This window comes from Balaenoptera borealis (assembly GCF_965194805.1).
Source record: "Balaenoptera borealis genome assembly, chromosome: 15".
NCBI lineage: Eukaryota > Metazoa > Chordata > Mammalia > Artiodactyla > Balaenopteridae > Balaenoptera > Balaenoptera borealis.
In genome coordinates, this window is record NC_138871.1 from 57,183,041 (window position 1) to 57,197,616 (window position 14,576).

Consider the following 14,576-nt stretch of genomic DNA (forward strand, 5'->3'; position numbering starts at 1 on the left):
TAAGAAGTAAGAGCCGGTACTATGTGGAAAGAAAAAGTTCCAATGTAGAAGCTGCAGGTGGCTCCAGGACTGGATAAATCTCCACTAAAGAGCCTGTAACAAAACTGATTCTAAATTCACTTTACAGACAAAGGAATTATAAAGGACAACTTACAGAAAGTATGTTCCCAGGGGATAGGAACTCCAGCTATTTAAACTGTATTTGTATTTCATCAAACTGAAACAGGTAGGTGCTAAGGAACTGATGTGTCATACAAAATATCGTCTGTATGCCAAATTAAAAAAAGAGCAGTCTTTAAATTTCTCTATAAATATTTCTTTACTGAAATACCTTAGTAAATAAACAATGAGAGAAAACGTTTAATTTTTTCTCAATACAAGATTATAATGTACTATTGTTTTAGCGTAATAAAATTTTTTAAAAATTGTAGGTCAATACAAATTATTTAAAATAAGCTTTTAAAATGAGATAACCAAATACTATGTCATTTTTGTCTTATAGGATTTAAAAATACTTTAATAGATCCAGAAGCTGAGGGTACACATATTAATTATAGAAGAGAAACCTGTTCTTCTCTCTTTATGCACAGTTTACCTTCCCTGTAAAGCCCTTATACATTAACACTCTAACAACTCTAGAATCCTCTTAGAAAAATCAATTTATAACCAAATAAGTTTTTTTTTCCTGGCTTGATCTTGGCAATCCTCAAAGTTGGTTCTCAAAAAATTAAAAACCCACTTATACCATTATTAACCCAAGTGGTTTCAATCAAGTCTTTTGCCAAACTCTCAGGTCCCTTACTTATCCCATGCCACTGACACATTTATCTTACTAACCAGTAATGGAAAAGAACCATCCTGCTATCTAACTCTCCACTATTAACACAAAGGCCTGGAGTGCTGGAGGGTGGGAGGTATGAGAATGGGAATCAGAAAACCAGGCAGAATGAATGCCCCTCCCTCAAAGTTTCACACCTCGGTAGCTGGTACCCTCAGGGTCCCTGAGCATTTCTTTCATGTCTGTGGCCTTCCATTCTCTGCTCTCTAACCATTCCAAATGTCAACTCCCTTTTTTTTTTTCACCAGCCAGGAACTGCCTTACTTTCCTAAAGGGCATAACTATCTCCTGAGGAGAAAGTGATAAGGAATGAAACTTCCAGCCCTGACAACTGTGAATATATATCAACCTCCACTTAGTTTTTTTAATCTCTTTCCATTCTATTGGAATGGAATCTCAATATTCGGAAGTAGTCTTTTTTCCATCTAAGACTAATAGTTTTTAACTTGCTCTAACATCCCTTCTCAAACTCTCAGGAAACTTGCCTCAATTACCACTACCCCCTCCCCCACCAACATCACCTTCCTCTCTGCTGCCTTTTTGTCCTCAATGTATTTTTCTGCTCCAGTCTATAACGTCTTAAAAAATAAAAATAATTAAAACTGGTCTTCGATTTAGTATCCTCTTTTACTACCCCTTCCCCTCTCAGGTTAATTTTCTGAAAAAAGTGGCTGGCTACAGTTGCTGCTCTTAATTCCAGAGTTCTCCTCAATTCCTGCTTCTCAAAATACTGCAGTTTGATTTGTAATCCTATCAGTCCACTAAAATTCCTTTTGGAGAGGTTTCTAATATTCTCACAAATGTCAAATCCAATGGTCACCTCTCAGTCTTTGTTTTACTTGACCTCTTTGTAGCAGCCGGCAACACGAATCACTCTTTCTTTGCTATGCTGAAATACTGGAGCTCCTGAAAGAACTATCCTGAGCCACTTTCTTGTTTTACATCCTCCTTCTATGGCTTCAACTATCATCCATAAGCTGAACATTCCCAAATTTTTATTCCTAACCAAGACTAGCCTGAGCACTAGACCTATAATTCAGCTATCAATATGTATCTATCTATACACCATACGTACCTCAAACTCAACATTCGGAAACTGAATTCATAATCTTTCTTCCACATCTGCTCCTCATATTCTGGTTAACTATCTAATCTCTAGCTAAAACCTAGGAGTTATGTAAGACTCCTCCCTAGGTTAATCATCTGCATTGACATATTACAGTAGAGAGGTAGGCTGATGAATCTTTTCCTTTTCCCATTGCCAAATGGGGATAATCATGCCTATGTCCATCTACTTTACCAAGAAATCAGTGAGATATATGAAATGATATGTTTAACTGTTTGATTAATGTGAAAGAATTTAAGATTCCTTCTGGGTAGTTGGAAGAAGAGAAAGGCTACATGACATCTGAGTAACAAAGGTCCTGATAACAGTTTATTTCAGTCTGAAAATCCCCAATGTCTAGAAGTTAAAATTTCCATTGAACTGGGGTTGGCAGTAAGTTTCAGAGTTTAAATTAAATTCTTCATGATTCTGCTGACTAATGACCACAGAAGGCTTAGAATGAAGCTATATGAACTATAATGCTTTAAATCCTTTCTGTAATGATTAAGAGAGTTCATTTAAAAAGTATGAGTGCCCACCTGCTATGTTCAACATACAATGTGAAGTCTATGGGAGACACAAAAAGATGATTCAGTTCCTGCCCTCAGTAAATTTTTTTTTAAATTTTATTTTATTTTATACAGCAGGTTCTCTTTTTCTTTTTAATTAATCAATTTATTTTTTGGCTGTGTTGGGTCTTTGTTGCAGTGCACGGGCTTCTCATTGTGGTGGCTTCTCTTGTTGAGGAGCATGGGCTCTAGGTGCACGAGCTTCAGTAGTTGTGGCTCACAGGCTCTAGAGCACACAGGCTCAGTAGCTGTGGCGCACGGGCTTAGTTGCTCTGCGGCATGTGGGATCTTCCCAAACCAGGGCTCTAACCTGTGTCCCCTGCATTGGCAGGCGGATTCTTAACCACGGCGCCACCAGGGAAGTCCAGCAGGTTCTTATTAGTTATCAATTTTATACATATTAGTGTATATATGTCAATCCAAATCTCCCAGTTCATCCCACCCCCTCTGCACTAAGTTTGTTATGTAGTTGAAAGATACTAAATTCACAAACACTATGACATAAAAGCCAGTAAGTACAATCAGTGGCATTACCCCAAAATTCCCAATTTAAAATAATAAACTTGCAGAATTTCTTAGGAATAAAGAAAAAGGAAATGGAAAATAAACTATAGTCATAAGTAATCCAAAAGAGAAACTATAGTTTTATATTCCCAATCTTAATGTCACTGAAAAAATACACGTTTAATATATTATTTCAAAGAAAATGTTGCAAAAAGCAAAACTCTTCCTACTTACAACACACTTAATTACCTTTACTTGGGACTGATTTTTTCACTGAGGCTACATGATCTTCAGAGATTGTAAGACGCCTCAAAACATCAGCCAAAGCTGCCTTTAGCACAGTGATTTCATCTTCTTGTTGCTGAACTCGTAACTCAAGGGCTGAGAGGCGATCTTGCACATCAGAAGTACTTGCAGCAGAAATACTATCATCTATAAAGAAAAGAAAATATGGAATATTTTTAAAGTAAACTTAAGAAAGAATCTAATGACATATAAGAAAAACTATACCAGATAAGTCTTTTAAAAGATGAGAAAAATTGAAAAAAAAATTTTTTTCCACAGATTAATTTCTGTAAAGATTTTCATAGCTACTTGAACTAATTTAAAATAGTAAAAGTTAATACAGCTGACATATAATTAAAATTTTGAAAATTTTCCCGTGGTCAAATTTTCCATATATTATACCATCACCTTAATAGTTTTTTCACCAAAATGTTCCCTAAATATATCACTCTGTAGACATTTGGAAACTTGCAAGACTGTAAACTATTCAAAGCATCCTTCTTACTTATTATATCATTATCATAATTATTTATGAAAATAAGGAGTACAAATCACTTCAATTTTGCTTTATGTATCAGATTCAGCATCAATGATCAGAAAGCATTCTTTACTTCTATCTTTATTATTACACTCCCAATCTCCCCCCCGCAAATATGGCTACATAATTAGTAAAAGACTTGTTGCTGCTCCTTCTCTCTCCCCAATGCCTCAACCTCTCTTAAAAAAAAAAAAAAAAAAGTGGTTTCTATACAGCACATAGCTAATATCTGCCTTAGGTATGTAACAAGAACAACAACAAAAAATAAAGTTTGGCTGTAACATAGCAATTACAAACTACTTCGAAAGCTACGTAACTTGAGAGTACACTACTTTGTTGGATCAATCTGAATCCAAATGTTTATAAAAGATCAATTGCTATTGGCTAATTCACTATAAGCAGGAAAATTCAGGGGAGAAATTAGGTTCTCACAGAAGAATGGTTTGACCTGAGTGAGATACACTGACTGGGTCAGTCATTCACACACTAAGCCATGGTGTGCCATTTTTCTCATACTGAGATAATGTGCCAGACATCTTAAGCAGACAATTTAACTCAAAGTTTGAGTTAATAATAACAACAACAAAACCCTCAGCATTTTAAAACCAAAGTTATCACCCTTTATTATGGAGCAGTAAACATATTCATATTTAAGACCTTATATGCCTACAGACAGCTCAGGCATACATATGTACTCTCTTCTGTCTTTAGAGGTATTTCAATGACAATCTTTGGAGAAGTACTGGAATGGAAGGAAAAGTTGGGTTTTATCTTCAATTTGGACTTCAAATTCTAGTACCATAGTTAATCAGTTGTGTAACCTTAGGAAAGTTATTTTACCTCTTTGAACCTCAGTTTCTTCGTCTTTAAATATTGTTATGAGGAAGGTACCCAGGACAGGTTTGACATTCAATAAATGTTTAACATACAACAGCAAAGTACAAAAGGTATCATTTGAGAGCTTTGGGCCCATGTATTACATAAAAGGCAGATATGTCAAACTTCGAGATGCTTAAGAAAAGGACTAATAAGAACAATTCAGCTTCTTGTTTTAGAAATTTTTATATTTGAGGTCTTTTTCATTTCCAGAGTGTTCTAGCTGAATTCTAGCTGATCCATACTCTGTATGTGTGTTACACTATGGTTACTATTATATTTGTCTGCCCAGAATACTTTCCTATTTTCCTTCTTCTGGTAGGAGAACACCAGCTGTTTTGTGGAACTCCACCAGTTTTTGAGGTTCCATTAGGGCTGTCAATCTATGATGCCTCATTCTCCTCTCTACCACCCTGCACTATTAATAGGTTGAAGCATACGAAGTGACCTTTTTAGTTGGTAAAAATAGGACTATTGGTAATTTCATATGGTTCAACCTAATACTAGCATAAAATGGTTGTGCGATATGGGTTAGGCCAAATGGAGTCCTCCCAAATTTCAGAGAGAGAGAGAGAGAGAGAGAGAGAGAGAGGTGTAGCCCATCCTTCTTGGTTTATCAACTATAAGGACACATAGACCTAGGGCTGCCAGTGATAAAGAGTCTTGTCTGCCCTGAGTTCCAGTTCTAGTCTCTGAAGCCCTGGACCTTCAATTCTGAGAGCTACTCTAATATTTCTTTTAGCTAATTATGTAACCTAATAAACTCTCTTTTTACAAGCCATCACTTGTAAGCCAAAGGTCCTGATTAAGTCAGTAAATTATAGATATGCCTTTCTAAATTGTTCTTAATTTATGAAAGATGGGTTATATATCTAAATTATAATCACAGGTAAAATATTTATGTGATTTTTATAAACACATGATCTCCTTAATTCTTTTGAGAAAGCAGCCAAGGCTAGTGGAAAGATTATCAGACTATAATGCCAAGGGTATAGTCCTGGGTTTTAGTACCAGCACGGTAACTAGCTTTTACTTTTGGTAAGTCACTTAACTTTTACAGACACTGATTTTTTTAAAAAATGACTAAGGTTTTTATTTTGTGAAACTTGGGACAGTCACATGAAAGGTGGTTCAGCTTGTAAAAATCCTACCACGACCTGCTAGATACTGTGATAAGATACAAGGACAATTTTTCAAAGGACATAACAAGCAAAAAGTTAACTATTAACAATGTCCTGCATTTATATAGTACCTTTCCTGTTTATTACCTCATCCCTCTCCTCGGTCTATCTGTATTTTGTATTTGAGGAAACAGCTTGAGAAGTTAAATAGCTTGCTCAAGGTCACCAAACTAGTCTTGATATCTGAAACTCAAACAGAGGACTCGACTCACAGTTTAAGTGCCCTTTACTCTATTTCATGCTGCATCTTAACAATAATCACAGGAGGACCGAACAAATATATTCTTTCACAAAGCCAGACAGGGTTTAAACTATGAAGTGATATAATCAGATTTCTGTTTTAAAAAGGTTATTTTGGTTTCTGTGAGAGAATGGATTGGAACAGAATAAGAGTAAATGTAAGGAGAGCAGGCAGGAGGCTAATGCAGTAACCCGTGTGAAAGGTGAAGGTGGCCTAGGCTAGGAGTAAGGTGTTCATGTGTCTCGATTTGTCCAGGACAAACATGTCTGCTATCTCAGTAAAAATATTATCATAACGTTCCTTCTTTCTCTCTAAAGTTTCCCAGTTTGAATGATCAATTACAGGGTCACTCAAGCTAAGGCAACAGCAACAACAGAGATGCAAAGTGGCATAGTAGTTGATTATAGTCCTGAAACCCTATAACATCTTCCTAATATCTTAGCCCTTTACCTTTTCAGAGGCAAGTAGAACTGTGCATAAATTCTGGTGTTACACTGCCTGAATAAATCTGTTTGCTACTTACCAGCTCTGTGACTGGTTTCCTCATGTAATTTTTTTCATGCTAATTAGTACTTATCTCAGGTTTGAGATTATTAGGTGAAATAATGCACAGCACTGCCATACAGTGAGGGTTCAGTAAGTTACTATTTTGTATAGTGGTGTTCTTTACTACACTGTTTATTATTATTATTATTTAATATAAATTTATTTATTTATTTTTGGCTGTGTTGGGTCTTCGTTTCTGTGCGAGGGCTTTCTCTAGTTGTGGCAAGTGGGGGCCAGTCTTCATCGTGGTGCGTGGGCCTCTCACTTTCGCGGCCTCTCTTATTGCGGAGCACAGGCTCCAGACGCATAGGTTCAGTAGTTGTGGCTCACAGGCCTAGTTGCTCCGCGGCATGTGGGATCTTCCCAGACCAGGGCTCGAACCCATGTCCCCTGCATTAGCAGGCAGATTCTCAACCACTGCGCCACCAGGGAAGCCCAACACTGTTTATTATTGCTACAAAATTGGAAATGACCTAAAGTCCCTGGATGGAGTTAATAAGCTATATGTTCACACCACAGAAAGCCATGCAATTAAAAACAATAAGATAAGTATATAAACCAGAAATTTGAAAGATCTATAAGACAACTCAAGTGGAGTAAATAAGCAAATTGGGGAACAACATGTACTAAATAATTTATTGAAACACACACACACCGAAACATACTTCTAAAAAATAAACAAAAAACTTCATATTTATATATGTATATAATGTACACATAGAAAAAAGTCTAGAAGCATACACATCAAACTGGTAATTGGGTTACTTTTGACTCGGAGAGTGAGATTAGAAGGGTAAGGGTAAAGGGAAATTTTTGCTTTTTAGTGTAAGCATTTCTATATTATTTGAATTTCACAAAAATGTATCATATGTTACTTTTCATATGTTATTTAAACTTATATTTAAGCTAATATACAGTGCTTCTGAAGCTTAATTTCTTAAAGCAAGTTTCCTTCAGACACAGTATTCCAATTTCATAAAGGAACATATCAGAGCATAAGGCAATTAACTTAAATTTGTACTCATTGATTATAAAAGCTAGAACAGAGACTATCTTAAAGATCAACAGCACCTACTGTCATTTTATAGATAAGTAAACTAAGACTGTGAAATTAGGTGAGTTACTCTTGGGCACACAGCAAACTGGAGTTAGAGCTCCTTCCTCAGATGACTCGATAGAACCCATCGCTCTTGCTCTTTACATTTTCAAAACTTTGTTCTTATTTTTTTCTCTCCCAATCTATGATGTACCACACGTGCACTCACAATAAACATTTTAAGAATACATATGTTCAGTAAATATATCTATTTTCTGGGGGCTTAATTCCACTCCCCTTTCTTAATGCAAGTACACTGATTCCTTTTCCTTATACTGTGGTAGTCTCTTATTTCCTTGCTCCCTCTCAAAATAGTTTCTAGCCTTGAGGGTTAAAATATGAACTACAAATAAATTCCCAAGGGTTCTTAAACTCACTAAGGGGGGGAAATAAAAAGAGAAAGAAAGAGAGAAAAGAGAAAGAAGGTCCATAAACCTCTTTTCCATCAGTCTAATCTATTTATTGGCATAAGTAAGGTCTCTTTTATTAGAGATGCAAGCAAAAAAAAAAAAAAAAGTAACTAGTAAACTTTAATATCCAATATGACAGTTTTAAAACTACAACGGTAGCCACTCATGCTTTTACTACAGTGAATCATAGTTAATTTGTCTTCTAAACTGTCAAGAAATACATGTTACCTTTGCAGAGGTATTCTAAATATCTAAAAGTTGGCAACCCAGCATCACATCAGAACGAGGCATGCCTATACATTCTAGCACCTTTTCAATGTCAATGGTTTTATGTAAATCTTTCTAAAATGGATCACTTATTTTCCTGTCTTCTTAACAAGGGCATATAATTATAACGTAGCAACTTCTAGATGACTCAGTCTTCACTGAAAATATTAATTACTCTGTGCTGCAAGCACTGTGATAAAATGACACCCTGGAGGCTATTATATTTCTAATTAAATAATTTAAAGTACATTTTCAAACCTGTAGTCTTTCTTCATACCTTTTCTGCTTCTTTCTTTGCAGTTAGTATTAACTATGCCAGTCTATAGCAATACTCCTTTCCAATCTAATTTCCTACATTATGGGATATTGGATAACCAAGCCTTTTGAACTGTTTATAAGAAGAAAAAATAATCTCTGAAATTAGGACCTCTTCTATTTAAAAAAATTATATTATGTATGTATATTATATGCACATACATTATATATATGATGTATACAATTTAAACACAGAGGAAAAAAATGGACACAGCCTCAGGCCTAATATTCATGTCACTGGAGTCCCAGAGGAAGAGGAGAAAAAGATTCTAGATGAAAAAAGTATGTGAAGAAATAATGGCGGAACTTCCCAAGTTAAATTAAAATTCACAAATTCATTAAAATTCAGTATATTGAAGTCCCTATCTCCACCACACATGAAAATCAAATCCAAGCAGATTAAAGAATTAAGGGCAAAATTATAAAACCTTTAGAAAAATAACAGAGAATATTTTCATATCCTGCAAGTAGAGAGGAGGTTCCTAAACAGGATACAAAAAGCACGATCCATAAAAGTAAATATTGAAACTACATTAGAATTCAGAATACATGTCCACTAAAAGACACAAGCAAGAGAAAAAGCAATTCACAAACGAGGAATAGTTCTAACACTTACAAGTGATAAAGGATTAGGATCCTGAATACAGAATTCCTACAAATCAATCAGAAAGACAATCCGACAGAAAAATTGACAAAAGCCTTGACTAAACACCTCATGGAAAAGAAAACATAAATGGCCAATGAACATATGAAATGAGGCTCAAGCACCTCATTAATAATCTTGAAAAGGAAAATTAAATTAAAACCATATGAAACACTATTTTATGCTCACCAAACCGGCAAAAAATTTTAAGTGTGACAATATCAAGTATTCCCTAGGATATAGAGTAATGTGAATTCTCATACATTACTGGTAGGCGGTAAACTGTTTCAAGACTTTGAGATTAAAAAACAAAAACAAAAATAACACCAACTTTGGCATCATCTGGTAAAACTGAAGATGCATACATCCTATGACCCAGCAATTCCACTCCTGGGTGTATAGACCCTGACCTACAGCAGGGTTGGCAATCTTTTTCTGTGAGGGCCAGACAGTAAATATTTTAGGCTCTGCAGACCACATCATCTCTGTAGCAACTACTCAAATCTGCCTTTGTAACACAAAAACAGCTATAAATACGTAAATGATTGTGTGGCTATGTTCCAATAAAACTTTTTTTATAAAACAGGTGGCCTGCCAGGCATAGTTTCCCAACCTCTGCTCTTGCATACATACACCAAGAGAAATGTTCAATAATGTTCACAACAGCAAAGTTCACAATAGAAACAAACTGGAAACAACTTAAATGCCCATTAACTATAAAATGTGTAAATAAATTGTGATATAAACATTCAACAGAATACTACAAAGTGGTAAAAATAAACTATGGCTACATGAAACATCATGTATAAATCTCAAGAATATAATAATGAGTGTAAAAAGCAAGTCGGACTTTACATAAAGTTCAAAAAATACAAAAGTAAATAATATATTGCTTAGAACAAAACCACAGAGCAAGGGAATGATATATACAAAATTTATGACAATAGTTACTTCTAATGGTGTAGGGCAGGGGATAGTATAGGGAGGCGTCCACAGGTAATAGAACATCTATGTCATAAAGACAAACATATATTGTATTATACTTTTTTGAGGTGGAAGTTAGTGACTTTTCTCTTCTGAGAGAGGATGGGGAACGTGGATGACTAGACTATATAACTATTCACTTTTTTTTTTTTTAAGAACAATGAAACCATTTTTGCAAATTAAATCCCAAAACAGATAAAACAGATAGAGTTGTACTTCCAAAGAACCCTGAGGTTCTGTGTCATGAAAACAACTAAACCAGGTGGTTTTTATGACTGCTTTGAGGGCTAATGGAATGACCATAAGATTAGTTGTTACCTATGAACCTTTGGGGAAAAAAAAGTCCATCTCAAAAAGGTATATGATATGAGATATAATACCATCCAAAGAACAAATATTTAAAAAAAATTAAAAACAGTCTCTGATCTCCCCTTCCTAAAGCACTTATGTTAAGACACTGGGCAGGCCTTAATGGGTAGAATGGTAGTGGAGAGGATTAGAAGAGCTAATATGGGTGAAGAACCATGAGAAACCAGTAACAACACCATGCATTGTTTACAGTTAAAAAAAGTGAAGGCACTAACCTAAAGGACTATCAATGGGGAACTGATTAAATAAATAGTTGTATTACGGTACACTACGGCGCTCTTAAAAAGGATGGTATATATTTAAAATCATAAACAAGAAAGTTTACTAGGAGTAACAACATACTATAAAGAAAAAAACTGCAGGCAACATTTATAGTGTAGTTGTATCTGTGTAGAACTGTATATCCACAGGCATACATACACCTACAGACGTATAGAGAGACTGGAGGTACGTCTCTGGCAAGTGGGATTTCGGAGGTTTTTGCTTACTTATACTCTTTTATTTTAGATGAATTTTCTACAAAAAAAGAAAAATTCTTTGTAGACAAAACTTAAACTATTGGGGCTTCCCTGGTGGTGCAGTGGTTAAGAATCTGCCTGTCAATGCAGGGGACACGGGTTCGAGCCCTTGTCCAGGAACAGCCCACCTGCCGCGGAGCAACTAAGCCCATGCACCACAATTACTAAGCCTGCGCTCTAGAGTCTGTGAGCCACAACTACTGAGCCCAAGTGCCACAACTACTGAAGCCCGCACGCCTAGAGCCCGTGCTCTGCAACAAGAGAAGCCACCCAATGAGAAGCCCGCACACCACAAGGAAGAGTAGCCCCCGCTTGCTGCAAATAGAGAAAAGCCTGCACGCAGCAACAAAGACCCAAGGCAGCCAAAAATAAAAATAAATAAATAAATAACAAAAAAAAAAACTTAAACTATTTTCTCAGTAAAGAAAAGCAAAGCTAATTCAGGCTGTGATGTAAACCTACTTAGTAATGCACCCAAATTTTCAATACAAGTTTGGTTAATGTGTAGATTTTTATGCATAGTGAATGAAAACATTTCTGTAAAAGTATACATCTCATAATGTTTGAAAGAAATATTCTCAGGCTAATAACAAACACAAAAATCAAAACAATACATCCAAAGGAAAACCGGGTCTTTAAACATCATTTCTTCAAAAGAACAAAACAAAATCACAACTGATTTGTCACATTAGTAAATTCCCATCAGAAAGCATTTAGCAACTTAAATGGTTTTCTCTTTGTTTTAAAATGGAATTAGTTGTCTTCAAATATTGTCGCATCAAGACAAATATTTAAGTATTATATCAAAAAGTTATGCACTATGTGCTCTACAACAGCTAAAATTTACTTTTGGAAATAAACATAAGAAAATATATTCATAAAAACAGCTCATAAAAAGATATATTTATGCAGGAATTAATGTTTCCTATTTATCTTAATATTCTACTTCTAAAAGTCAAAGCTTTCTCTCAAAGAAGTTTTAATTAAATAAGGCATTTTAACTGTTAAAGCTTGGATATTTTATTTCTCTAATAAATGACAATATTAATTACCTCCACCTAGCGATATTATATGAAAATAACACTATCTGTCTTCAATTGAATAACACAAACAATGTTGACTTATATTTTCTACTTTTAAAAACTTAAGTTTGTCTTTCCTTGTAAGATATTCTTACTAAAATTTCCCCTGCTGGCATAAATTATATAAGAAATTGTGTTAAATAAAATATAAAACCACTTTTGCTACAGCACTCCGGACATGAAGGCTAGTCCCAGGGAAGGACTTTACTTTGTTCTATCGCTAGGATTCATGCACAATTAAGACTTTTTTCAAAGTCTCACTTAACACAGAATTAAAAACAGATAATCAGATAATTCTGCTTTTGATGTTTTTTGGTTAGACTTCACAGAAGCAGAAGTCAAGCTTAATTACACAATTCTGATTTCTTATTGAGAGGCGCTTTTATTTTTTTATTTTTTTTACTATTTTCCACTAAAAGCTGTTTTAATTTTTTTCCTCACAAATAATATAATAACCATCTTTTGGGGGGGCGGGGCACAGGGAAAGAACAAGTTGAACAAAGTCCATCCTGCCCTTACAACAGGAATATATTTGCTTATAAAGGGGGTACAGTCTTAAGTACTTTATAAAAGTAGGTAGGCAAATATTTATGCCATTACTGACACATATTTAAAGGAAGGAGGAGGGGAGGGACGGAAGAGACCTAGATGCATTCCCACATCCTCAGATTTCTTTTGTCACGAGTAGTAAAGTTTGTGACACAAGTCTCAATTCCGAGGAAAGGAAAGATACGTTACCAGTGCAGAAGCTCCTAAGTGTAGAGGAAGCACACACTGAAGCGAGACCAGGCAAGCGGTCTTCCATTCTTGCCACCTACGTTACAAGCAGTATAAACCAGTTCTGTCTACGTTTCCTGCTGCCTTCCCAGATAGTTCCAGAGCAAATCCCAGCTCTCTAAATCTCACGACATACTTTACATTCTGAGGAAATCCTCCCGATCCAGATGGCCTACCACCAAGCACTTCTATGTTGGCACAAATAAAAACTTCTTAAGATAGTTCTCCTGCCCCTTTGCTCTCTGATCTAAAGAAAAGTTTTCTACTTATTTATAAAGAGAGGCAAAGAAACTGAAGGAGAGAGAGCAAACAGAGCACGCAGGCAAAAGGAGGGTAAAGATACAGAAAAAAAAAACTTGGGCTGCTTTGGGGAGTGGCTAAATTCCAGGCACAGGCAGAAACACATTTTTAATGCACCACATGAATATTCACTACAATTATTTGGTTGTCCTCAGGCACTATTTTTCTGATCTTCTTTCAATTGGTTAAGAGTAAGGTACAACTGCTTCAAATACAAAACCCAGTTCTGCCTTCTGAAACTAAAACATAAAACATATTAAATAGTTTCTATAAGTTAACAGAGTTAAAGCCCCCCAAATGAGTATTTTTCTCTACTAGGAAATTAAATAAACAATGTGTGTGCAAAGTGGCAAGTCACATTTCCTTTTTCCTTTTGCTTTTGTTTAAAATAAAATGAAATCCACATGAACTGTAAAGAAACTAAAAGAATGATCACTTTTCATTAATTTTTAAAACCTAAGTGTAACATGGCTGATTTATTACAACCATTTCACTAGAGTAAGATAATGAATACAATTAACAATGAGAATAGTCCCTTTTCTTAATTCACTAATTTTCCAAATTATTTTAAAATAATACAACTGCATTAGTAGTAACCTATAATGATTTACATCTGGTCAGATATTCTGATTTCAAACCACATATGCTTACAATAATGTAAAAGTATAGGGAACTGAAATTATAAATATCTTTAGTCTCTCTTATAAAACCATGTAAAAGCAGGTGAAAGTTAATGAATGAAACGTGTATTTATTCTTTTGATAACTACTTCTAAAGCTAATTAAAGAACAAATTCATGGAGATAAGTGTCAAAACAAAGCTACTGACAGATCATCTCTTCAGTTTGTTGCTTTTAAGCTTTATAATTAAGAAAAGCAAATTTAAACCAAACCAAACCAAAGTAAAACAGAAACAACAGGACTACTGTAAACACACACACCCACACACACACAATACTGCGAAATGGATAAAACCTAAACCAAACTGAACATTAAGAGCTATGCTACAAAGATTGAGATGAGGATAAACTAAAAGCAAAGCTGATAAAAGACAGAGGAATGAAGCAAAATGACCTAGATTAATATTTACAGAAGAAAGTGGGAACCATCAAGAGTGTTTCCTAAAGTGAGAC

The 14,576-nt window shown here is 35.1% G+C and overlaps 1 protein-coding gene across 8 annotated transcripts in view; it reads right to left on the reverse strand.

The window, feature by feature from the left end:
* Positions 1-14,576, reverse strand: part of EML4 (EMAP like 4) — a 163,901-nt gene that overhangs the window by 83,462 nt on the left and 65,863 nt on the right. For all 8 annotated transcript variants that reach the window (XR_014235099.1, XM_082358025.1, XM_082358021.1 and 5 more), the window contains exon 2: positions 3,266-3,448. Coding sequence is in view for 7 of the 8 variants with exons in the window: in XM_082358025.1 (XP_082214151.1) it covers positions 3,266-3,448 (183 nt within the window). In the remaining variant the exon portion in view is untranslated. The remainder of the gene's footprint in view (positions 1-3,265; positions 3,449-14,576) is intronic.